Raw genomic sequence first — 24559 nt, forward strand, 5'->3', positions numbered from 1 at the left:
TATCTTCTACCTACTCAGTCACCAGTTATACACACATAAAACAAAAAAATAAAAACTCATGCAACATGACCATTTTTTATGATACCAGTGCCTGCAACAATACAGCATGTCTATACTTTTTCAGTCTCACAGTATAACAAATAGCTAAAGCCTGGCAGAGGTTACACACTGTGCAGGTACCGAAACCATCCTTGTATATAAACTTGCCACAACCTGTATTTCAGTCTACACGAATAGACCATAACTTCCTTAATCAAGAATTATTGCTTTTTTGGCTAACTAATATGGCTGAAGCTCTTACCCCAATGAGTATTACATTTTCTGTAAGAAATTGAATATTTTTCTTACTTCCCTTTTTAGATAAAGTAGGAAAGAAAGCATCAAGATAGATGTCAAACATTAACCTAAATAGCTGGACATTTAATAAGGAAGTACTTTAAATATTACATAACTAACATCATTATCAATTTTCAAATATAAATCATGTATAGTGAATAACATAAGACATGCTCTTCAGGACTCGTAAGGCTCGACCAGAAAATGGAAATATAGAAACCCAGAAAAGATAAGAAATGAAGTGCACATAGAAGCTCGGAGGACTTGAGTCAAAACATCTACCAAGCAGTCTACTATTTATTCAGCTCTGGTTATACCAAATATAAAATCCCAAGATATTACCATTTTGGTGGTGTTTTTTTATCAAATGTAAATTCCTACATTATGTCTAGATTAAGATATTTTATTATTTTCAGTAAATTATGTGAATTACATTCCTATCATGTTATATGCTGTGTTTAAGCAATGTATGTGTGCCAATGTATATGTAACTGCATATTTATCTACAAAGACTGGCATAAAAGAGACAGTGTGAGAGAAAATAGCAAATATAAATATTTTAAAGTGAGTGTATACAGAATTCAAAACTTTTACTGCTTTCATGGATCTAAATTAGCACCCCTTCTCTTCTCTCATAATTGGCATCCTCACTACAGCTTTTGCATCTCTGTGTATTTCAGGTATCCTACTTTGAAAAGAAAGGATATCTATGGGCAACAACTCAGCAATGTGGAATATTTATAAGTCTTCTCCAGCCTCTATCTTCCTTCTTTCACTCATCATATAAGATTTCATAATATCAGTGCATTAAAAATGGCAATCTTAATACAGTTTCTTTAGATACATATAACTATTCTTCCTCCATAAAGAAAGTGATCTTTCTAGTCAATATACAGTATTAGTATACAATAAAGGCAGTATGCAGCAGCTCTTTCAGCATAAACTAGAAGGCAAATGTCAAATAAGACTTTCTTTCTCAGAGAAACCTAAAAAATGAAGACAGTTTTAGTCCTTAGCCTAAACATGCTAAATAGACTTCTTTAACAAGAAGTATTTCATAATATGTACCACATAAGAAACAAGACATTGATACTGTAACACTGACTGCTTTATTCAAGTTAGAAAAGCATTATATATAACTGGGATGTGTTATGCTCAATTTCATCCAGGCACATGAATTCTTTTTCCATGTAACTAAATTTCAAATAACATCAATAGTCTCTGCCATCTCTGCATGGCAACAAACCCTCCAAGCACAAGAACTCATGACTATACAAAAAGTACATGTTGAAGGCAGCCATATCTAGAATTATCATAATGTAATTTACTACTGAAGAAAGTTGTTGTAATGTTGTATCATACCAATCAGTTTTGCAATTGGCTAAATCACATGTAAGAATCTCCACTGCATTAATGTATCATGTAAGTTATGTTTTTTTGTCTCTGATATTTGTTTGAATACTGAAAAGATTATAAGTTCAGAGCTTTCACATCACAGAAATGTTCTTGATATAAAATATAGCAGTAGAATAAAAATTCTGCAAAAAGAATAGGCTACATAACCCTTTCAAATTCTACTGTTGCAAATTCTGATTAATTTGTGCAAGACTAATTTAGCTTAAAGATTTTAAGTTGTCTCACAGATAAGTTAGCCTATTAAGGTATCACAATTTTCTTACCTTACTTAGTAAAAGGCCATTTATTTTCCTCTTCAGATTCAATTCTTGGCAATTTTACTTTCATAACAGATATAACCTTCTTTAATATTTCTATGGAAAATATGGCTTTGAACCCTTGGAAACGCATAAATAAAATGAAAGGCCTTCACAACTTGAGACAGAGCCAAGCACAGGCTTCTCATCTAACCTCACCCCAATGCCCAAACCTGAAGTTAGGACACTGTACAATAACTAAATGCAAACTTCTGATGTGTACAATGAAAGTTCCATAGCAATTAAGCCTCTTTGATGAATGAATGGTCCCCATATTTTACTGTACTTTTCTGAACAGACTATACAACACTGCCTGTAACATAATCCATTCATCATACCTACTAAACAATAAAATACTGGAAACTAAATGTATGTGTAAATATATGTGAGATGTGATTAATCTTTCAAAAAAGCACCTTTGTTTTTCATTTCTGGTCTTGTCAGAAGACCCATATTAAACTATGAATAAAGAATGGTGCAATGCAATCAACTATCAATATATTTTTTCTCTGTGACTTAGAATGGAATAGATGTATTAGGGTCTGCTATTGCATTAAAACAAAGATTTGTGAATGTGAAATGTTTGTACTGGGTATATGTACTGTCTTACTAATACATCAATAAGTATTAAAAAAAGCATCATATCATGTTGGTAATTGTGTACAATAATTTTTTCCCAGTATTGATTTTAATGTATAAGACACATGTATCACTCCTAAGTAAAAAAAAATCTGTAACCTTAATCTTACAGAATATTCAAAATGTGCTCAAAGTTTTTTTTTTTATTAACTTCCATCTATTTCTGTATTATTACACACTACAAGAGTTTTGTTGCATTTTTTAAAATATGTTATATAATTTACATCAGTGTTATGTATATCAACAAAGATATGTATATCTATGAGTGTGACTATAAAACTAAATGTATATGTTACCGTGTGTGTGAAAAATCAAGACTACTAAAATAAATGGTGGACATATCTTGCACACATGAATTTCTTTTCTTTTCTTTTTTCTTCTTTTATCTTAACCTTGTCAACTTATCACTTTTTTGTAATAAATATTTATTTATTACATGAACAATCATAAGAGAAAGTGAGGTAAATAATAGACATAATGAAGTGATAATTTTACTGTCAACAAGAACATCTGCAAAAAAATCTCAGAGTAACCGAGCCAATGCTCCCCTACCTGTCCTAAATATGTTTGTGTATCAAATGCATCAAGTATAAAGATTTTGTTGTACTATCTTTGCACCCAAAACCAGATAGAGAAAATTTACCTCTACAAAAAAACTTGTACCCCAGCAATGGATAGAAAAAAATACATACGTGCACTGTAAGTTTTAATAGGCAATATGGTTATCATTACTTAACCTGGACATTAGCTAGAGTCTGTGCAACAACAACACCTTTACCAGGCACTGTAAATGGAACTCCCTTAAACACTGCAACTTTGTTTTGATCAGTCTTGAGGTCGGGTGCACAAGTTTCAAATATCTTCTTTTTGGGGTTGAGGACGGCATCAGGATTGCGGGTGTAACCCTCAAATTCTACAAGGTCACCAGGCTGACTTCCTTCTGGTGGTGCAAGTATCTCAACCTGAGGCAAATAAAAGGGGGAACAAACATAATAAAAGACATAATTCATATCTAATATTTTTTTAGCCAAGAATAAAAATACAAGTAATTTTGAAGCTTAGGGTCCACTAGCCTTGACCCCAGAGCTCTGCCAATGTGGTTCCATTTGGGACTGGCACATCTAACCCATTCCTGCCGGGTGACGTAATAGGACGTCATAGCAAACAGCATGGTTGGCAGGTTCAGCATGTACGCGCGGCAACACGCCAGAGCACGTGGAGCAGGACGCTCAGCTTAACGCAGCGGACTCCCGCGCCCACTGTCTGTCCACTGCCAGATATCACCAGAGCTTAATTGCTCTCAGGGATTTCAAACAACCGGGAATAATGGGCTAAACTGGCTTAAAATTCTTTAATGGTATTATAACTGCATAATTATATCTTTAAATCTCTACAACAATTATGGACTACACCAACATTGTAAGCAGAAAATTAACAGGATCTGGGCAGCGAATACCATTGGTCCAGCTCCCTTAGTTCCTTAGAGTGACGTGGCCAGGCCAAACTGGCATTAATCCCCACCTTGAGTCTGGCTCCAGAGTCAGATAAGGCTAGTAGAATCTCAGCTTGAGAAGATAATAATGAGCATCTTTGGCTTGACTCATATATGATGTGAAATAAATACTTCAACTCCATCTAATATGCTATCGTCATGAGAAAATGTCTCCTTTTTTCAGGTTAAGAATACAATCAATGCAAAAACTGAAGTTATAAAAGAAGTATTTCATGCGAAGTGAAGAGTAAATTCAGTAACTGACCCTTACCTTTTCAGGGGTAGAGGCACACATGACCATTGCCTCAGATAAAACACCCCGCATTTTGGCTGGTTTTAGATTACACAATAATACTACCATGCGATTCTGCATTTCTGCTTCTGGTATAAACCGCACAAGCCCTGAGACAACTGTACGGTACTTCCCTTCTGCAATATCAACCTGGAAGCAGAAACTCCAGTGAGTGGGTATACATAGCTCAGATACTACCAATATATTTGTATTCATTTCTTCTTAACACTAAATATGCTTTATTTCTAATTTTGTTTTTCTTTTTCACATTCACATATATGGTTGTATGAATGTGCGCAATTGTATTTGGGTATAGCATGTGTTTGTGCATTATGCTGATGTGTGTGCATACATATGTTCATATATATCTAATTTATTTTTTGTGAAATCTAATATGGACAAGCAGACAATCAGTGAAAAAACAAATAACTATAAGTTGGGAGAAAAACCGGATACCTCTTCGACATAGAGAGAATCAGCATCAGGGTGTTTCTTGGCTGTGACGATCCTCCCAACTCGAAAATCAAGGCGAGAAACATCAACAGCTGCCTCCTCCTCTTGCTTCTTTCCTCCTCCACCTTTCTTTTCACCTTCTGCCTTTTTCTTCTCCTTCTTTTCCTAAAGATTTATCAAAGACAGTTAAAAGAAGTTTGGTTTCAACTGGACACAAGCAAAAAATAAATAAAAATAAAAAAATAAAATAAAATAAAACAAATAAATAAATAGTAACACAAATCACTAAAATCTATTTTCTCTAGACTGTCCTTATTTACCATATTTTTAATTTTCTGCACATCTGTTATGTTTTACATAAAATTACATTTTTTTTTTCCTTTCCCTACATTGGTCAGGCATTCTTGATATGAATTATTTTGCTAACAAGCACATAAAGTAAGTAAATATACCTTATGGCTGTGATAAAACTTCAATGATTGTGTAAAGCAGCCCAAGTTGCTCATTTTCAAATATCTAAGGATGAGATAAACAATGCTATCTATTTGTGAGACAATCTACATTCATTTCTGCTTGCACAGATATGTGAATGTGAATGTTGCTAGATAAAAACTGTAGTAGCCTGATTATGCATTAGAATCCATTTTGATAAATAAAGTATCTTACACTCTGTGTTCAAGATTGAATGTTGTTTTGTTGAAAGATAAAAAAATAATAATAAAAATCACTCATTTTCACAAATCTTATTTTTACAAAATGTGAGATTGTATGCAGTGATATACAAGGCTGCTGCCACCATGGTTTCAGTACTTCCCTTTTGTGTGCCATACTTCAAGTAGTTAACAGAAGGAGACTGATCTTGTAAACAAGAATGAAGGTTACTTACAGGTTGGCATCAACAGCAAGAGAGCACCAGGTTTTGATGTGTTACATATTCCAAGCATATCAGGTGAATTATTTATGAGCTAAAATTTGCCCTTTATACAAAACAATAGGCACATAGCATTACACATCCTGTTCTTCCTTAGGCAATACCCCATGGGCATGTGGTGTGGGAATGAGGGTTCCTTTTAAAATGTAATGCATGAATGATTATAACATGATGTGAATGACCAGTCGCCAGAGCCACAGCCAAGTCAGCCAAGACATGAACCCCAAGTCATCTGTAGGCCATGAGTTAAGATAACCTGAGTAACAAGTTGACAGTCACCATTGTTATTGGATGAGTCAAGATTCATGACTACACACAGCTAGCCACAAGGATCATAAATGTGTTCTAATATATACCTGATGTTTTCTTCCACCATAATTTCTATTAAAAAAGAAATTTTACGATTTAGATTAGTGTTAAGTGAGCAAATGTATTGGGCCAGTAAATAAGAGAGGAAATTCAACTGCATTTGTTGGAAACGACATGGTATGATTGTAAGAATGACAACACTATCATTCACGTGTAAGCTTACAGCCACACCAACCACATGGCTCATCATAACCAGTTTTGTTTCATATGTCAAGGATAGGTTTACAATCTGGTAGTAACATTCTAATATGGTTATTTAAAGAAACATACTCTAAAACAAGTTGATGGGAATTTTTTTAAATGTGGTATATATTTTACTGGTTCCTCACTGAACAAAATGATAGTGGAGGTGCGATGGGAAAAATAAATCATAATAGTGATCCTAATATATTACTAGTACAATTATGCATCAGAATATAGCTGGTCATTGTGTATACATTCTTATATATATTAAACACCTTTTCAGACATATTATCCCATCAAAATTTCTAAACATAATTACATAATTTTTTTTTTTTAAGTGCAATGAGTATTCCCTCTTTTCCCCACATCTAAATAACCACAGAAAACAGTCACTGAAAAAGATCTTCAGTTTTCCTTCTTAAAAATGTAATTCTTCTCAAAACATAATATTACGAGAGAAAAATATAATACTGATAGACAAAGAAAAGAACGTGTGTGAGATAGCCAATGAGAGGAAAAAATTAACTGAAGTTTAGTCAATTCTGAATCATTTAGGCTCACTGTATTCTATTCATGGAAGAGGCATATTCATCAAAAGAATTCTCTATAAAGCAAGTTCCCTGAATGATTCTCACTTCAGATCTTAAACTTAACATAAGAATCTCTTCATTCATTTAAGTCTCAAATTCATCAGATTAACCAAATGCCTCCTTATCAATACACTGAAAGGTCTAAACTCCTGGCTGCACATAAACATGGTTGTGCAGGTAAATGAAATGCATATTTTCCTGCCATATATATACCAATAAGTCCTGATTTGTGGCTTTGATAGACATGTATGAAATTATGAGACCTTAGAGCTAATTTTCAGCCTAAATTCCCCAATAGGGATCCAGCCAGCATAGTGCATCACATATTACATTTTAGTTTTAATAATTTAGTCTTATTCCATTTGTTACAATGGTTATTCTTGGTGTGACAGGTTGTCTGTTTCATTTTGATTCTAATTTACCCCTTGTGTGCAAGGAATGGCTGGGGTTACCATCCACTGGCAGTATGGGGACAGCAAGATTCGTACACAAGACCGCTATCACTGCCACACACTGTGATCTGACGAAGATAACAGTGGCATGACATTTGTCCCCAACAAATGGCCATTCCAGGGACGACATAACATCAGTCATCTAAAGGCAAAGAATTAAGTAATTCATAGCACAGAAAATCAAGATGCTTACCTTCTGTGGTTTTTCTTGTTGAGGTTTATCTGCTGCTGCAGGAGATGGGGCAGATGTATTGGCTGCAGGTTGTACTTCTACAATAGCATCAGAACTGGGAGTGGTTTTACTTGTGAAGTCATAATACTGAAAATGAAGAAATCCTTTTAGTTAACTTTCTCATTTCTGAAATACATTAAGCTGAAAGAAATGCATCTTTCCATTCTAATCAAAATATTTGCAGAAATTTATCTCCAAACATCCTAGCCACCTTTATTGAGCACATTAGCAAACTACACTGTCAGGTGAATTGTCTCAATAGAGTATCAACAGTGTGAATGGGGTGTTGAGTGTAAACTAGAATATTGGGTATTGTTTGACATTTCCTTCCAAGACCAGAGAGGACTATCCTTATACTTTCTCCCTCCCAAGTGTGCCTTCGTTTGTGCATCTGGGTAGTTGGGTAGCCCTCCCTCTATTCCCCAAACCATCAGAGATTATTCACACACCATTACTCCTCCTGCATCTTCCTCTACATGCTCCTCATATCCTTTCAGAGAGATGCCTCCTAATGTAGAGGGCATTTTTACCTTATGATTTTACATATATATAAATTATTTGCTGCAATAAAAATTATGATGGATATATATATTCTTGCATCATACATGTTTTATCTAAAGGCTTCTGTTAGTCTTCCCCATTTTCATTCACATACATGGGGTAACTTCAACTTGAACATTACACTTTTTTGTAATTATGACATACCAGCATGAGACATTTTCTTTGCATATTTAAAATTGTGTTCGCCCCTGATGAAGGCTGAAACTTTGGCATTAGTTGCAGCTGGAGGACAAGGAAGAGCTGATCAATTGCCACCTTTAAGAACTAAACTTGCATATTTGAGCTGAAATATCTATTAGTTGTCAATTCCTCATAAAAACAGAAAACATATGAATAAATAAATCTAAAAGAAAGGACCCTAATAACAAGGCAATCTGGCAATAAAGTAAAATAGCGGAATAATAATTACTTGCTTGATTCCTTGGCTCTTTTCAAGATCAACAAGGCGTCTCTTAAGGCTGTCAACTTCCTGCCTCAGGTTTTGGTTTTCCCTTCGCAGTTGGTCCTTCTGAGCATCAACAACAGCTGTCTGAAGCTGACTGATCTGGGGAAAATAAGATCACATAAAGACTGGATGGTAACACAACTACACCCAAAACTCTACAATGAGGCAATCAGTATCCTAACATTAATGTTCACATGCTGTATTTACCTAACTTGTCAGTCATACAGTATGGATATTTTAATGGAAGTTTTCAAATGCACACCAAATCAAATCCGATGTTTTTAACATTCACAAAATTTTACAAAAATAAAACTTATAAGTACAAAAATGATGCCCATTAATCAAAACACACTACTTACAGATATATATCTTTGTACTAAAAAAATATATATAATTTTGTGTTACAGCCTACACATACATATGTATTAGCCTCCCTTGTGTTCACTTCCTCATGTAAATAGGGCAGTGGAAGAGCAAAAGCTATGACTCCATGGAATTTATACAACAAATCTATTATTCCACCAATAGAGTAGAGTACCCCAGAAATTTTATCTACTGCTCACAAGACAGGTTCCAGTAATCAAAATATATACAGTACATTTTGTCTAATGTACTGTATATATGAAATTTTATTTCAAAAATAATAACCAGGATTCCCAACTCAAGTTAACCTACATACTTCATCTGACTCAGGCTGATAACAAATTGCTTGCTGGATAATTTTTACCAATATGAACAATTAACATACTGAATATCTGGCTTCTCTAATCAACTAATAACAAGAAAATATTTAAACTCAATAAATAAATATAATTATTTTTTTTAAATACAGAATAAAAACACGAAAATCATACCAATCTGTCCTTGACACAATCTAAAATTTTTGTGTCAGCAAAATTTTCAATCTGTTCAGACTTATCTACTGATGCATCTCCAATCCTTTTTATTTTCTTCTGATTTTTTCATCCATTAACAAACTGAATGCCTGGCTTATTGAGCCAAATAATAAAAAGAAAATGCTGAAACCTAAATAAATAAAGAGTGTATCTATCCCCTTCATCAAGGTATTTCACAATAGCTTCAGTGACCTTGTCACAACCTTATCTTATAGGGCACTGAGTCCTGTCATGGTCATTAGTTTCACATACAAGCAGAGTGGGAGACCATGCTCCAGACAGTCTGAGATCGGCTTCCCCTTTATTTGGAAAACTGGGGAGATATTTGAAATTGAGGCATAGTTAGTAAGGATTTGGCAAATTCAGCAATATGATAATATAATGGATCACTGTATAGTTCATCATATTAGGTCTGGTCCTGTGTACATATAAACTTGATATTCTTGTCATTAATTCATGGTAAACAAAATGCATGACTTGTATGAAATTTCAAAATTTTGTCAGAAGGGTGAGGAATGAAGCTATCTTTCTTATTTTACCAATGTAATAACATATTTACTTGCTGCAAACATTTTGTAAGCTTACTGACCTTTGAGCTTCATTTGGGATATACAAATGGAATAGCCCATATGCATGTATGCAGTTACAGACAGTGAATCATTTACTATGCTCATAGTTAATTTTTTTCTGATAGCCCTCAAAGCATCCGGTGAAGTAGACAAACCTTACAGGCACGGCAACTGTGCCTGTGTCATCTTTTGTTTTTCTTGTCTGCAGCACATGGCAGGACATCCATGGCCAGAATACTTTAGAGGCTGAGGTAGATTCAGTGAGCGAGACTTCTTACTACCTCCTTCTGAAGCACCAGCTGCTTCAGTGGGGTCAATGACAAGCTTGTACAGAAGAAAGGAGTTGCTCATAACCATGACTGAGGCACAAGAAAACCTTGACACTTTAGACTGCACTTTACTACAGGGTATGAAGATGCCAGCTGGTTACTGATCTTCATACAATTCATCTCTATGTCACACTCAATAATGGGATGCATCTTATCCCCATTCTTATTTATTTTGTCTCCATCATGACAAACAGTTGTATGGCCTTCTTAACCTCCTGTTTCAAGTAAAGCATGCCTGTGCAAGTATTCCTCCTCTCCATTACATTTCGGGCCATCTACATAGGGAAGTCTTGCAGTTAGGCCACATTGTTCTGTAAGTATTTATTCTTCTTTGGAGCAGAGTAGGTGTGGTTTGCTAGTTATAAATATCTAGATCCTTTGTGATCTGCCACACCTCACCCCACAATGTTCTGTGTAAAATCAAAGGGTCTTGAATTATATGGAACAAACTTGAGGTGGTCCTAAATTTCCAAAGGCTTTCTTCATTTATTATACAATCTGGAGGTGTATATATATGAAAGATGGAATAATACAATGCTGCATTGAAATAGATATATAACAACCTTCCCTGCATGGGCCTTGAACTGAGGTCACTCCGGGTATGAAACCGAAGGGCCAGTACTAAACTGGTCAGGGAGGGCTGTTATAATCTATATCAATGCCACATTGCATTATTTCATCTATATACATAGGTATATACATTCCATGTATTTACCTAAGCACATCTGATGTCAGTTTCAAATTTCTAAATCAATTTCCACTGAATGCACACAGGGTGTGTGTGTAAAATTTCACTATCATCACTCATGTATGTGTAGAAAGGTAATGTCTATGGGGCTAGTTAGATCCTAGTTGCACACTCTTTTTAGTGGGTCATGTGGTATGGATGAATTAGTACTGGCCTCTGGTTTCATACCCACAGTGACCTAGGTTCCAGGCCCAGTCAGGAAGGACTGTTATATATCAACATCAATGCGACGTTGCATTATTCCATTTTTCATATAAATATATCTCAGTGCATCTGACGTTGGTTGCGAATTTCTAAATCAATTTCCACAAAGTGCCCACAGGGAGTGTTGTGTTTAAAACTTCGCTATCATTACTCATGTACAGGTAGATAGGTTATGTCTACGGAGCTAGTTAGATCCTCCTTTTAGTGAGTCGTGTGGTATGGTTGGTTTAGTGCTGGCCCTCTGATTTATACCCACAATGAACTAGGTTTGAGGCACGGTCAGGGAGGACTGTTATAAATCTGGAGGTGTATATACTCATAAAACCCACCACTGATGCTGTAAGACTCCAACTATGTGCCCAAGCTCCCAAAGCCTGTTGTTATTATCCTGGCAGCATTTTCAAGTGTAAATATGTTGATATTTGGTCAAATTGCTCCAGAGATATGTGATATGGTAAAAAATGAGCCTTGTGGTCATCTTTCTTTTCAGTTTAGAGAGACCGATCATTATCTTTACTGGAGAGAAGGAAGGAAGGAAGGAAGGAAGGAAGGAAGGAAGGAAGGAAGGAAGGAAGGAAGGAAGGAAGGAAGGAAGGAAGGAAGGAAGGAAGGAAGGAAGGAAGGAAGGAAGGAAGGAAGGAAGGAAGGAAGGAAGGAAGGAAGGAAGGAAGGAAGGATGGAAGGAAGGAAAGTAGCAAAACAAAATGGAGACAGAAAGAGAAAGAGAAGGAGAGAGAGTTGCCACACATGGCACACATCCCCATGTTTAGGCTCACCCCAGAATATATGCTTCTTGGCATTTTAGCCAATATGGAGGTACTGGGCTTAGCCTGCTCGAGCTTCACTCTACAGGTCTAATTCAAGTGAAAACCACCTCTGCATTCACCTGAGCAGGGTACACCATGCTCTGCCTGTGAAATCATGAACACTGACCAACAATATGCTGGTGTGTGTCACGGAAAGCAAGGCTTTTTTTGTGTCATTGGAACCTTTAAAGAGAATATTCATTTGATCAGATTTATTTTCATGTGATAAAACAAAATTTGATGATTATTTCTGCTGCAAACAAAGCCAATAATCTTGATTTGAAAGTCCCAACATCAGGGACGGATTTGAAGTATATCAGGGAAATTATGGGGTAAAACATACTGAAATAAAATGCATCTACAACAAAAATATATGAAAGCACCACATAAAACACTAAAAATCAGTGAATGAAACTAATGCCAGCTATCAAAAAGCTCTATGGGCATCCAACAATCTTCTAGTAAAATGTATTGGTATTCATACCATCCAAAGCTCCTAGCCAGGGACACTACCCCCTGGACCCCCATAGATGATATATCCAATTAATCTTTACAGTATGGACAAAACTAATCTAGGGCAAATTGAAGATGATATTCTTATAGAGGACCAAAATTGCAGTCATTAGTACAAGAAATAATCTGCAGACACAAACAGCAACACCAAAAATAAAGAAACAAGATCGCTGAAAGTCCACTCAGTACTCCGAGTTTTACCTCTATTCGCTGTGTATACCAAATTGAAGACAATATTTGCCAGGGGAGGGAGGGAGACCCCAATCAACATCCCATTCAAGCAGTATTACAGCCATCATGGCAACTTGAAATGATGAAAAAATTGTGACATGGAGTTGGTGACTTAGCCTCTGCTGAGTACATCTATATTGTAAAAAATTACTATATGTCCTAACTACAGTATATACCCCACCTATCCTTGGACCCCCATGGTCATTATACACTATGTCAGAACCATACACCCAACCTAAATGCCTAGTCAGGGGGCTCCACCATCCCGGCCCCCAGGGCATACAAGAAAATCAATATTTTCTAAGTACAAATAACAGATTAATAACTTTGCTTCTACATATAATTTGTTCTCTGGAAACCACATATATTTGTAGAGTGAAACAGAACTTTTCATTACTCCTCTCTACTGTCTGAAATGCATGGTTACTAATCACTGCTTTCAACATATGAGATACTTGATGGACTCAAATATTAAACTGTGGCTACTAATGTCTATTTCTTCTGCATATCCATTAGGCACTTTGGAAGATGGCTATCAACATGAAGCCTAAAAAGTATCTATATCCAAACTGCAAAGCCTATTTCACTCTACCTTTGTATCTGCCATCCATCAATAAGTATATAAAATGAAGAGACTATATTAACAGTAACGTAATACAATGTCTATGGACTAGCTTTATGGGAGTCCCAGTCGCATGTGCACAGTGTGGAATTCTCCCAGTAGGGTAGAACTCACGACTGACATGCGGAGTAGTGCCTGATGCCAATTCTGTCCTACTCTCTCTCCTGCTGTGAATACATGGAAGATTCAGTTTTCCTGAGTGTCAGCCCCCTCAGGAGGGGGGTTGCAGGGGGCACAGACCCCTGCATTAGACAATATAGTGACTGATGAAGTACTGTGACTACAGCAGAGTTCAATGATTCCACAATTCACACGCATGACCAGAACTCCCAAAAAAATAGTCAGTAAATATTGGGTATTTCTTTACACGAAGTCCCCCAACTCCAGCCAACAATCTAGGGGGACACATGGGGAACTGGGGGGGGGGGGGTACAGAGCAGCCAGTTTGATTCGAGTGTCAGTAAATGACCAAAGGAGATTATGAATGCAAAGAAATTTGACTTTTCGGAAATGCGAGCCAAACTTCATATTTACGAGGATCAAAGAATGTGACTTTTCGGAAATGAGAGCCAAATTTGTATTTACGAAGATCGCAGAATGCGACTTTTCGAAGCCAAACTTCATATTTATGATGAAAAAAATATGAGTGTTCGATTATGCCCGCCATAAAAATTCGGAAAGAGCAAGAAGCGGTTAATGACACAAAATTTACTTCATAGTCCAAGCTGCCATGACTGGGTGTGCCCTTTGGGCACAGCCCAAGGGGAGGGTTGATGGGGGGCTCTGCCTCCTAACACCCTCCGGCAAACATTCTCTTCATCTTGATATGCACGGCAAGATAGAGCTAGAAACAGGTTTTTGTTTTTTTACTTGTCTTACCTGTATATATATTTATTTATTTAGCCAAGGAACCCCCTTTTAATTCTTTTATGCAGTATAAAACAAAAGAAAACAAAAAACAAATATGATATGACGACATACTTTACTGCAGAGGATACAAATTAGCAGTGGCAAGGAGGAAGCGGTGCAGTCTTTGACTGGAATCCAGGATGTTCTTCATATCTATTCTACAAATCGCACTACACTTTTCACTTTTTTTTCAGTTAATAAAAGTCCATGATTCTGTAAAAAAAATGATAAGGTCTTCTGTTTTTCCATGAAATTTAGAGTGGAAGTCTAATACACCACCATAGCACAGATGACACACATCAGTCATTGTCATTGAGAAGAATGAGGCAAGACACCAGTGTATTCTAGAAATGTGAAGGTGTTAACTGCATACTTGAAATAGCTTAAGCTTAAGCTAGAACTTTAATGAGCAATTAAAATCTCTGATAAACTGCCACCACCTGATTGGTTGTGACACTATACTGACGTAGGTGCGCAGTATAACATAAAACAGTGTGCGAGTTGCGCAGCAACTTATTCTTTCGCACTGAGAGAGCAGACTTAGCCACTGGAGCACCAAGTGGACTTCAGCAGTGAGCAGCGCTGTCCACGACCTTTTTCCTTAATTTGTGGTGTTACCGTTCATGTCTGCAAATTAGTTCCTGTACCGGCGACTGTAACTTTTTCTTCTCTACAAGAATATCATCTTCAATTTGCCCTAGCTTATGTGTCCATACTGTAAAAATTAACCAAATATTGTAATAGAATACCATAAACATAGCCACACCCAATACAGAAATAGCCTCCAACAATTTCAAACCCTTATCTCATTCTCAGTCACATAATCAAAACTTCTCTCTCTTAACATTCTCCGTGGTGCAAGATAAGGAATGTTTGTTTGTCTTCAATAATCAGCTAAGAGGTGCCCTGTGTGGTAAAATCCTTGGGCCTAGGTTTGCTATTCAAAATGACAAGTAAATGTTGGGAATATAGTGGTAAGCTTACAGTAATTCTGTGGCTTTATATGCTTAGGAAATAGTGAACGCCTGCGATTTAGCTGTTGGCTGACATTATTAAATAACAAACCTATTTTTTATGTTGACGCAATCAAAGTAGGACCAATGAAGTAGTTCACGTTGTGCGTTTCATTTCACCCGCCGTCGACATTAACGTCCGTCGAAAAGTGCTTTCAATGTCCTAGAAACGTTTTAAGAAAATAAAGAAAAGCAATAAAAGGCATTTGGATAAGCACATGACTGTCCACGAATATATGCTATAAATAGGTGAAATTATGCTACCATACCTGCTTAGTAAGCAACTCAATCATTTGCTCAGCTTGAATGGCTCTCTGCTCCATTCTGCTAAGTACTTCTGGAGAAGCCATTATTGACATTAATCCTCTGAGGGCCCTGGTCGCCACTGTAAATTCACGCCGTGGAAAAGCCCAGGCACCTGCACCCGACACCTCCACGCAATCCTTCCTCCAACACCAAATATACCAACACGGGTAAACGATTCCTTCTAATTTTGTCAATGTTTGAATATCATATATATTTTCTAATACCGTAAAGTAAAAACAAAGAAAAAAAAAGATTTATAAATTTCCTTTTAAGATTTTGTATATATTAGTGATATCTGACATAGAAAGCTATTCATAAAATTGCATTTTTAAAGTGTCGATTGAAACCGGTACAATTAGAAAATACGCCCGGCAAGTAGCAAACGATGGCTAACAAAATTTGCTTCACATTATTTAATGGCAGGACTATATAAAACAGAATGTATTATAGGAATTACCAATCTTGTCGTTATTGACACTTTCATCATTTTCATTTCTATTGTTAGAATTATATCTTATTATCATTATTGTTTTATTATCATTATCATTATTATTATTATTATTATTATTATTATTATTATTATATTATCATTATTATTATTATTATTATTCATTATTATTATTATTATCATTATTATCATTATCATTATCATTATCATTATCATTATCATTATCATTATCATTATCATTATCATTATCATTATCATTATCATTATCATTATCATTATTATTATTATTATTATTATTATTATTATTATTATTATTATTATTATTATTGTCGTTGTTGTTGTTGCTGTTGTTGTTTTGTTATTATTATTATTGTTGTTGTTTTGTTGTTGTTGCTGTTGTTGTTGTTGTTATTATTATTATTATTATTATCATTATTATTATTATTATCATTATTATTATTATTATTATTATTATTATTATTATTATTATTATTATTACCGAAACGTTAGGCGGATAATGTGGATAGGATAAATAAATATACAGTTCCTTTTCTAAACTTTAATTAGAAGAACTTCTACAAAATACAGAGTGGCACTTTCACTTCAGGTCCAAAACACAAAGCCCTCAAATATAAATGAACTATTATGGTTATTTCCTCTTCTTACTAAGGTACAGATCCATGTATGAATTCGTGCTTCTGTCCCTCTGATTGTCGCAAAGCCAACATTAAGAGAAAAATTGGAGACAGTTCAAAATGAAGTTACCAGGATCATTCTGGGTGCCCCAAGGTGGACGAGGGCCCTTAACCTCCTCATGGAGGCAAACCTTCTCCCCATGGAATCATGAATTGATCCGATGGCAGCTAAGTTCTTTTCAAAGGTCATCCAAGCTCCCAGGAACACAAATATGATACAAAAATACTCAGACGCCTAGAACAAGACCACAAGCTGTTTGCAAACAACTCTTGGCTGTCTCACACAGCCAAGGTGTTTATAGCTATCAGCTCAAAGAACAACGACTTGCCAAGGGCATGGGCTCCCCCACCCTGACTTTGTTGAAGCCCCGCCCTCGGCACAAATCTTGATCGAGTTCTCTGTTATGAGCCTGTCAAGGAGAAAGAACCAGTACACCATGCCTAGTCTAAAGGCAGCTCAGAGGGTCATTGCAGCCATCACTTCTCTGGGAACTAGAACCTACTTCACAGATGGATTAGTCGATCCCTTAAACCACACTGCAGGCGCCAGTTTTGCAGCAAGGGATGCCACACAATCCATGAGGGTAACAGACAATGACTCCTCGCTACAGGCAGAGGCAGCTGCGATCATGGAAACCTTAGCCCACGCGTCCCTGAGGGAAGGACACATGGTCATACAAACAGACTCCAGGGCAGCCATTGACTGCCTACAGCAAAGCTCACCGAAAGACAACATCTACCTTCTGACCACTGTCCTCACAATAGTACAGAGGATTCTTGCTCAGGGTAGAAGAATAACCATAAACTGGGTCCCTAGCTACATAGGTATCAGAGGGAATGAGCTTGCTAACAGACTAGCTGACATTGGCAGGGGTATGCCCCCAAATCCCATGATCATAAAGCCGAGCCGAAAAATCTTAAGGCAGAAGTGTAATGCCACAGCTCAGAAAACGAGATCTTCCCCCTCAGCCAGATGGTATTCAGGCGCCACAGGGTATGAGCCACTGGTACTCTCTGAAGCAATCAATAGAGGTACCAAAGTCATTCTTCACAGAATCAGACTAGGTTACCATTGCGCATGGCAGTTCATGCACATAAATGATCATGAAGACAGGTGTTACATGCACTGCGGTGAGCCGAATGCCACGTTAGTACATTACTTACAGAATTGTGAGCACAAACAATTTCTGAGACAAGGACCGCCCACAACAGCCGCCGGACTGGTAATGAGATTATGCCGCATGCTTACTCCATGGTGGCAGGAGCGCCTGCTGGCAATCCCGCCACCACGGTAAGCATAGAGTGTCAGAGAACAAAATGAGAAAGCCATTAACAGCTGACACAGGCCGGGCCATATGTATGAAGGCCCTGACAATGCCAGAACTTCGCAAATCTCAAACAAACGGAACGAACCGAAATCAGCATTCCCCGATCCTCCAGCAGAACACAACAATAGCAGCAGCAACACAAGGACTCTCCAGTCCTTAGCCGACTGGGGATTCTACCGTAGATCTCCACTTCTCTTCAGCATCCAGCCACATCTGTGGGCACTCACACCCACAACAAACACTCCCCAAAGAGATAAGACACCAGTCCAAATAGTAGATGCCAACCAGACCTTCTACTATAGTGTCAACACCTCCTCAGTTCCGCATCCCTGACAAAACACTGTAACCACAAGCTTTCTGTGTGCTCCGGTCCTCTTGGCCTGTTTACTCTCGTCCCAGGAGCGTCTGCTGGATCCTCGGCTCTGCGTTTACCAGGTCACTGCTGTGGCGGGAGTGTCAGCGGGCCTCTAGCACTGCTTAAGCAGGCACATCAGCAGGGACTTTTCTTGGTGACCACGTTATCCCCTTCTCCTTTTCTTTCCTCTATCACCCTTCCTCTTTTTCCAACCAATTGCGTCAGAATACGAGCTCAGAAGCTCAGACCAAAGCTTCCACGTGTTCAGCTCCTTGTCTCCCCTCGCTCCTCCCCTTGTTTTCTCTCCTTAACCTACCATAGCATTCTAGTCATTTCAGATTACCCTATGCAAACGGTTTGTACATGAAACACTGCGTTCTTGTCAAATTCGGATTATGCTATGCAAACGGTTTTTGCGTGTAGTGCTGTCTCCCCCTTAAATGAACGGTCTCCGTTCATTTCACCAGAGTTATCTCATGAGGGTTCCTGCGCAGATACTTCCTTTTGCTGTGACACATCGCTTGATCGTGGTTGACTTGTTAGGGCCTTGCACTTTCCCCTTGCTCTTGATCAGACACTTTTGTTGCTCCTTCCACCAGCCCAGCAAAGCCATCCACCTCCTCTCAATCCTGAATTCCTCCCTCAGCCACTTTTCTCCTACTTTCACATCTTGTAGTGTTTCTTGCCTTGTCTCTGCCAGCCATGACCAATTTTGCAGAGCATACTTCTCTATCTCTCTGCATGTGTGCATCCTCAAATAAGACTTGTGTCTCCTCTAATAACTGTGCAGTTTCCTCAGTATGAATATCCCTTAGTCCGCTAACCAAAACACTCCTCTTCTTGGCCCCACCATCTGCGACAGTGAGTACCTATATAACATGGCTCTGTCTTCTGTAACTCCTTGAGGTCATTCTCTAACACATAATCCTTGAACCTTGTGGAGGGGTTTGCGGGCTTGAGGCTGTCTGGGTGACTCTGCGGTAATAGGCACTTATCGTTTGGGTCCTCTCTTTCTTAATGTAGGGGCTTTATGGGAAGTTGAGGAGTGGGATAAGTCTAGTTCACTACTGATGATTGGTAAAAATAATAATAATAATTAAATAATAATTTAGTTTGATTCCATTTGTTAGATTGGATATTCTTGGTGTGACATAATGTCTGTTTTATTTTATTTGTTTAAATTATCCCATGTGTGCAAGGAATGACCGGGGTTACCATCCACTGGCAGCAAGGGATTTGAATGCAGTTAAGCAAGATTGCTAGACGAGATCGCTACCGCTGCACCACACAGCACAGTCTCTCTTCCTCACAATTTCTTTTTCTCTCCACTTGCTACATCACCTTCACCCACACACTCATTCTCCTTATTTAGTGTAACTGGTTCTTCCATCACCAAGTCTGGTGGCCCATATACTGCCAAAGCCCCTGACCAAAGGTGAATGCTGTCTTCTCCCATTCCTCTGTTATTACTTCCACCTGATGAAATCCAGACTTGAGGTCTAAAGAGGAAACCACCTTGCACCAGCCAGGGTGTCTAATGTGTCATCTACATGAGGTAAGGGATAGGAATCCTTTATAGTTACATCATTCAGAGCCCTGTAGTCGACACAACACCTTGTATAACCCATCCTTCTTTTTCACAAGCACAATTGCTGCTAACCAGCAGCAATTGTTAGACTGCCCAATTTTCCCTTATTCTGCCAACTGACATACCACATCCTCCATCTCTTTCCTACATGCTGGAGCAATCCTCCCGGGAAGCTGTCTTATGAATGCGGCATCTCCTGTGCTAATGTAGTGTTGAATTAAACTCATGCACCCCATATCATGGTCACATTTAGAAAACATATTGTTTTCATTCAATAACTTCACCAGCACTTCCTTCTTATCCTTAATCAAATTCTCTCCACTCCACCATCACATCTACCAAGTGGTCTGGGACTTTCTTTCTTTCCTGATTCCTCAACCTGTTCATCTCCATAGCTTTCACTTTGCATGTTCCCAAAGCTATATTTGCCTCACTAGGCTGGGACACTAAATCCACTTCTTCACACTTACCCAATGGTGTACCAGCTTTCAGGGCCACTAGCACCATTACAATACTGCCTGTTCCTGACACTAAACTCCCTCCCACAGTCACTACTACAGGCCAACATGAGGGTATACACTCAAATAGTTCAACCAAGCCATAACTTCCCACCAATTTCTAAGTTAGCCTACAGGCTCAATTCTTACATCCTGTGAAATAGCATGTAAACATGGAGGAACAAAAAGAATCTCTTCTTCTGGTAGCTGTAGGACCTTATTTGTCACTAATACATCACCACCGACCTTATCCAGGACGTTGAGCCCAAGTAGGCACTGGTTTGTTAGATCTGCTCCTAGCACATGGAACTCTATATCATACCCTCCTATTTTTATAATCACTTTCACTAGACCCTACAATGGACTGAGCTCCCTTGTAGGGGATTAAGGTGCTTCAGTAATTCTTTCTTGAAGAGTCCCTTCCTAACAAAGGTCCTCTCAGCACCAATGTTCACCACCACTTCACACTGCTTTCCATCAGTATTCCCTAGCTCTGTCACCATATTTCCTTTCCTTACTCATAGCCCCCCGCCCCCCATGGCTCGTATAGGAGACTTTCATTGAGGATACTGATATTTCCTCGTTTTCTTCGCTCTTTCCTCTCTTGCTCCTTGCCATAGCTGACCAGCAACTTTTGTCAAGGCTTGTTGGCTGCTTAACCTGCGACCTCTAGGAGAAACTGACTGGCCATACCTTGGGGGTGACTGTCGATCTTGCTGGCGAGAACCCCCAACACCTCCCATTTCCCGCAGGACTTCGAATGTCACAATCCCTGGCCAGATGACCCTCTTTGCCACACCTACAGCAGTATCGTCGGGGACACTGGCCAGCAAAGTGTCCCTCCTCCCAGTGCCTTGGCAACGGCCTCGAAGAGAGTCCTTGGGCTTGCCTGACACACATTCAGCTCCATGTCCACATGATCCAGTGCATCAGCAAAATCTTGAAGAGCTAGATCAGCTAGCCATACTTCCAGCATCCCTGGGTGTGCCCTCCTCACCAACCTTTCCACATCATGGGATAATTGCTGTAGTGAATCTCCTTCCTTCTGGTACCAGCATTTCAGCTGAGCATGATACTGCTCATTCCTGTGTATGTCCCCATACCGACGATATAGAGCGGCCTCGAGCTCACTAAATTTTGTGTGCTGTTCTGGTGGAAAGCCTTTTAGCACCTCTCTTGCTCCATCATGCAGGCTGCAAGCTGAATTGCATACTGGTGATCAGCCATCAACCATCATATACAGTGTGAAAGAATTACTGCCATTGAATGTTGGTGCCTTCAAATGGTTCTGTGTCACTCATCTCCTTTTCTAAACTTTAATTAGAAGTACACAAATATAACTGAACTATTATGGTTATTTTCTCTTTATACTAAGTTACACAACTATATATGAATTCGTGGGCATCATAATCAACAAACATGCTACTTCTCCTGTGAGACACTACTGTCCTGTACTGGTCACTAGCACTTGATATTGCAAAGACAAAGTTTGGAAAGAAGAGTGAGGAGGAAGAATGGGGATACGGGAAGGATAAGGGGTGAAGGAAAATGAATTTTAGGAGAAGAAAAAGGAGCCGGGGTTTAACCCAGCATGCAGGGTAAAGCATGGGGTAATAGTTTTAGCGGGTTCTTGGAAAAAAGGAAAAGGGGTGGGGGTGGCCCAGCGCTATCTTGAATCTTTTGTGTACAGTGTCCTCGAGCGCGAGGGGCTTCCCCTCCACCACACAAGGCTGCACGGGAGGGCGGCCAGCCAACTCTTGGTGCGTAAGGTACAAGTACCTTACAACCTTGAGCAACTGCCCACACTGGAGGTCACACGCTTGCGGTGATTTCGTGGGAAGTAGGTGAGGGTGCGCAGCCTGGAATGTTGTTATACTGAACAACAGCAGAATTCTCGCCTAACCGGGAGGTGGGAATAAAAGTTAACAGTTTAGGCGCCATCTGCAGCCATCTGCAGGTTGAAGCTCAGAGGTGGTCGCTAATCAGGGGTTGGCCATTCCTGCATGTGTCAACAGAAGGTTACCCTTCGTAAGCTGCAGGGCTTACGGAGAGATGCGGCCCTGGTGGCCACATCACAATTGGATTAACGCCACTGTCCATGACACTTCTTTCCTCAGCTCGCATAAATCCTTACGACAAAGGATTATGGTCCTGGCACGAGTACTAGCAGCAAGTGTCACGTGCAAGAAACTGAAACCAGTGGGATGGTGGGGTAAGGATATGGGGTGTTGAGTCCAAGCTATGGCAAAGGATAATGAGGTAGCGAAGGTGAGGTTACAGCAGTTACATACCATCAGGTGACCAGGTGAAAGTATTTAAAAGCAAGGATGTGAGGGCTGTAGCAAAGGGGAGGTTAGACTTTAATAAAGAAATTAAAAGAAAACAACAAAGTATGTTAAAAAACAGAACAAGAGAACACAAACAAAACAAAAACTGAACAAAACAAGGGATAGGTGAAGGGGAAAGGGGAAAATGAAAGAGTAGGAGGTGGCTTCAAATGATGCAGCCAAGCCTAAAAAACTGCATCCACTTCTTCATCTCATGCCAAAGAAAAAAGATCATGGCCTAATCCTGGTCTCCGGCCGGAACGAAAGATGGAGTCTATCCAGCCAGTCGGTATGCCAAGCATGGAGTGTGTAGGTCTGTTTACAAACCAACCTATGCCACTCGATGTTCAGAGGAAACTGAGAAGCTTCCTGATGGAGTTCAGATGTAGTAATAAATCGATCCCAAGCTATCATAAATCCATCTGAATGCTTTATTCTGAACAAGCTGGAGTTTGCGCTTGTTAGTGTATGCTGTTTGTATGATTGCAAGTGTGTGTATGTGAAGAGAGGTTTGATCACTGTTTTGTATAGATGCATCTTCGTCTATGAGGCCGCACCTTTAAATCGATAAAGCGAATGTAAGGTTTTTCTTGCCAAGGCGGCCTTTGAATTGATATGCAAATGAAATCGAAAGTAGGTATCAAAGGTTAAACAAAGAATGGTACAAGAGGATCTGGCTTGGAGATGCTTGTAGTCTGTCGAAGGCGTTGAGGTAAATGTTGTCGTAAGGAGGAAGTTTTCGTGGTCTTACAAAGAGAACTTTTGTTTTTATCGCGTTAGTCTTGATACGCCATTTATGCTCCCATCTCGAGACGGTGTCTAGTTTGTCATTAATGCGCTGAACAACACCTAAAAGTGCATTGTGTCGAGCATGTACAGTTGTCAGCATAGAGGATAGTGAGTCTGTGTGTGTGTGGGATCTGGAAGGTCGTTTGTGTATAGTGTATAGAGTGTTGGGCTGAGTATGCTGCCCTGAGGTACTCCAGCGTGCATTGAAATGGTGCCTGAAACTTTGTTTAAGAAATTAAGAAAACTGCAGAGCAACCTTTTAATTAGAGGTAGAAACTTAAATTTTGTGTACAGCCTACACTTGAGGCCAGCATGCTAGACCGTGATAAAGGCTCGCTCAACACCTTTTGTGACAAGATCAGTCTTTAGTCATCGGTTTTTGTTGTTGTTTATGTAGTTTGTGATGATGTTCAGTGCGTCCTGCATCGAGCGATGCGAGCGAAAGACGAATTGTTTGTGTGAGAGAAGGTTATGGTCTTTGAGATACCACCTCAGTCGAGTGTTTATGATTTTTTCGAAAATTTTGCCTAATGTCTCAAGTAGACTAATAGGGCGGTAACTCTTTGGGTCAGTCAGGTCTTTTTGTGGTTTAGGAATGAGGGCCACTAAAGTAGTCTTAAAAGGAGAGGGAAAATAGCCAGTAGCAAGAGAGGCATTGTAAAGGTGAGTCAAAGCCTGTATAAGGTTATCAGGAAGGTG

General features: G+C 38.8%; 2 protein-coding genes across 2 annotated transcripts in view; one reads left to right on the forward strand and one right to left on the reverse strand.

Annotated features, from left to right (window-relative positions):
• The window catches only part of LOC119580221, a 3903-nt gene extending 868 nt beyond the window's left edge, over nucleotides 1-3035 (forward strand). Inside the window, exon 2 of the mRNA XM_037928230.1 lies at nucleotides 518-3035. Within this exon, the coding sequence (XP_037784158.1) occupies nucleotides 518-569 (52 nt within the window). The 3' untranslated portion in view covers nucleotides 570-3035. The remainder of the gene's footprint in view (nucleotides 1-517) is intronic.
• Nucleotides 3036-3165: 130 nt separating this feature from the next.
• On the reverse strand, nucleotides 3166-16002 carry LOC119580220 (aminoacyl tRNA synthase complex-interacting multifunctional protein 1-like). The gene is made up of 6 exons (XM_037928229.1): nucleotides 15797-16002; nucleotides 8652-8786; nucleotides 7643-7768; nucleotides 4928-5089; nucleotides 4451-4621; nucleotides 3166-3649 (listed from the first exon to the last, which is right to left on the reverse strand). The coding sequence occupies exons 1-6, from the start codon at nucleotides 15884-15886 to the stop codon at nucleotides 3416-3418; spliced, it is 918 nt and encodes a 305-aa protein (XP_037784157.1). The 5' UTR covers nucleotides 15887-16002; the 3' UTR covers nucleotides 3166-3415.
• Nucleotides 16003-24559: the final 8557 nt, after the last annotated feature.

The sequence above is a fragment of the Penaeus monodon genome, chromosome 13 (genome assembly GCF_015228065.2).
Source record: "Penaeus monodon isolate SGIC_2016 chromosome 13, NSTDA_Pmon_1, whole genome shotgun sequence".
In the NCBI taxonomy this organism is placed as follows: Eukaryota; Metazoa; Arthropoda; class Malacostraca; order Decapoda; family Penaeidae; genus Penaeus; species Penaeus monodon.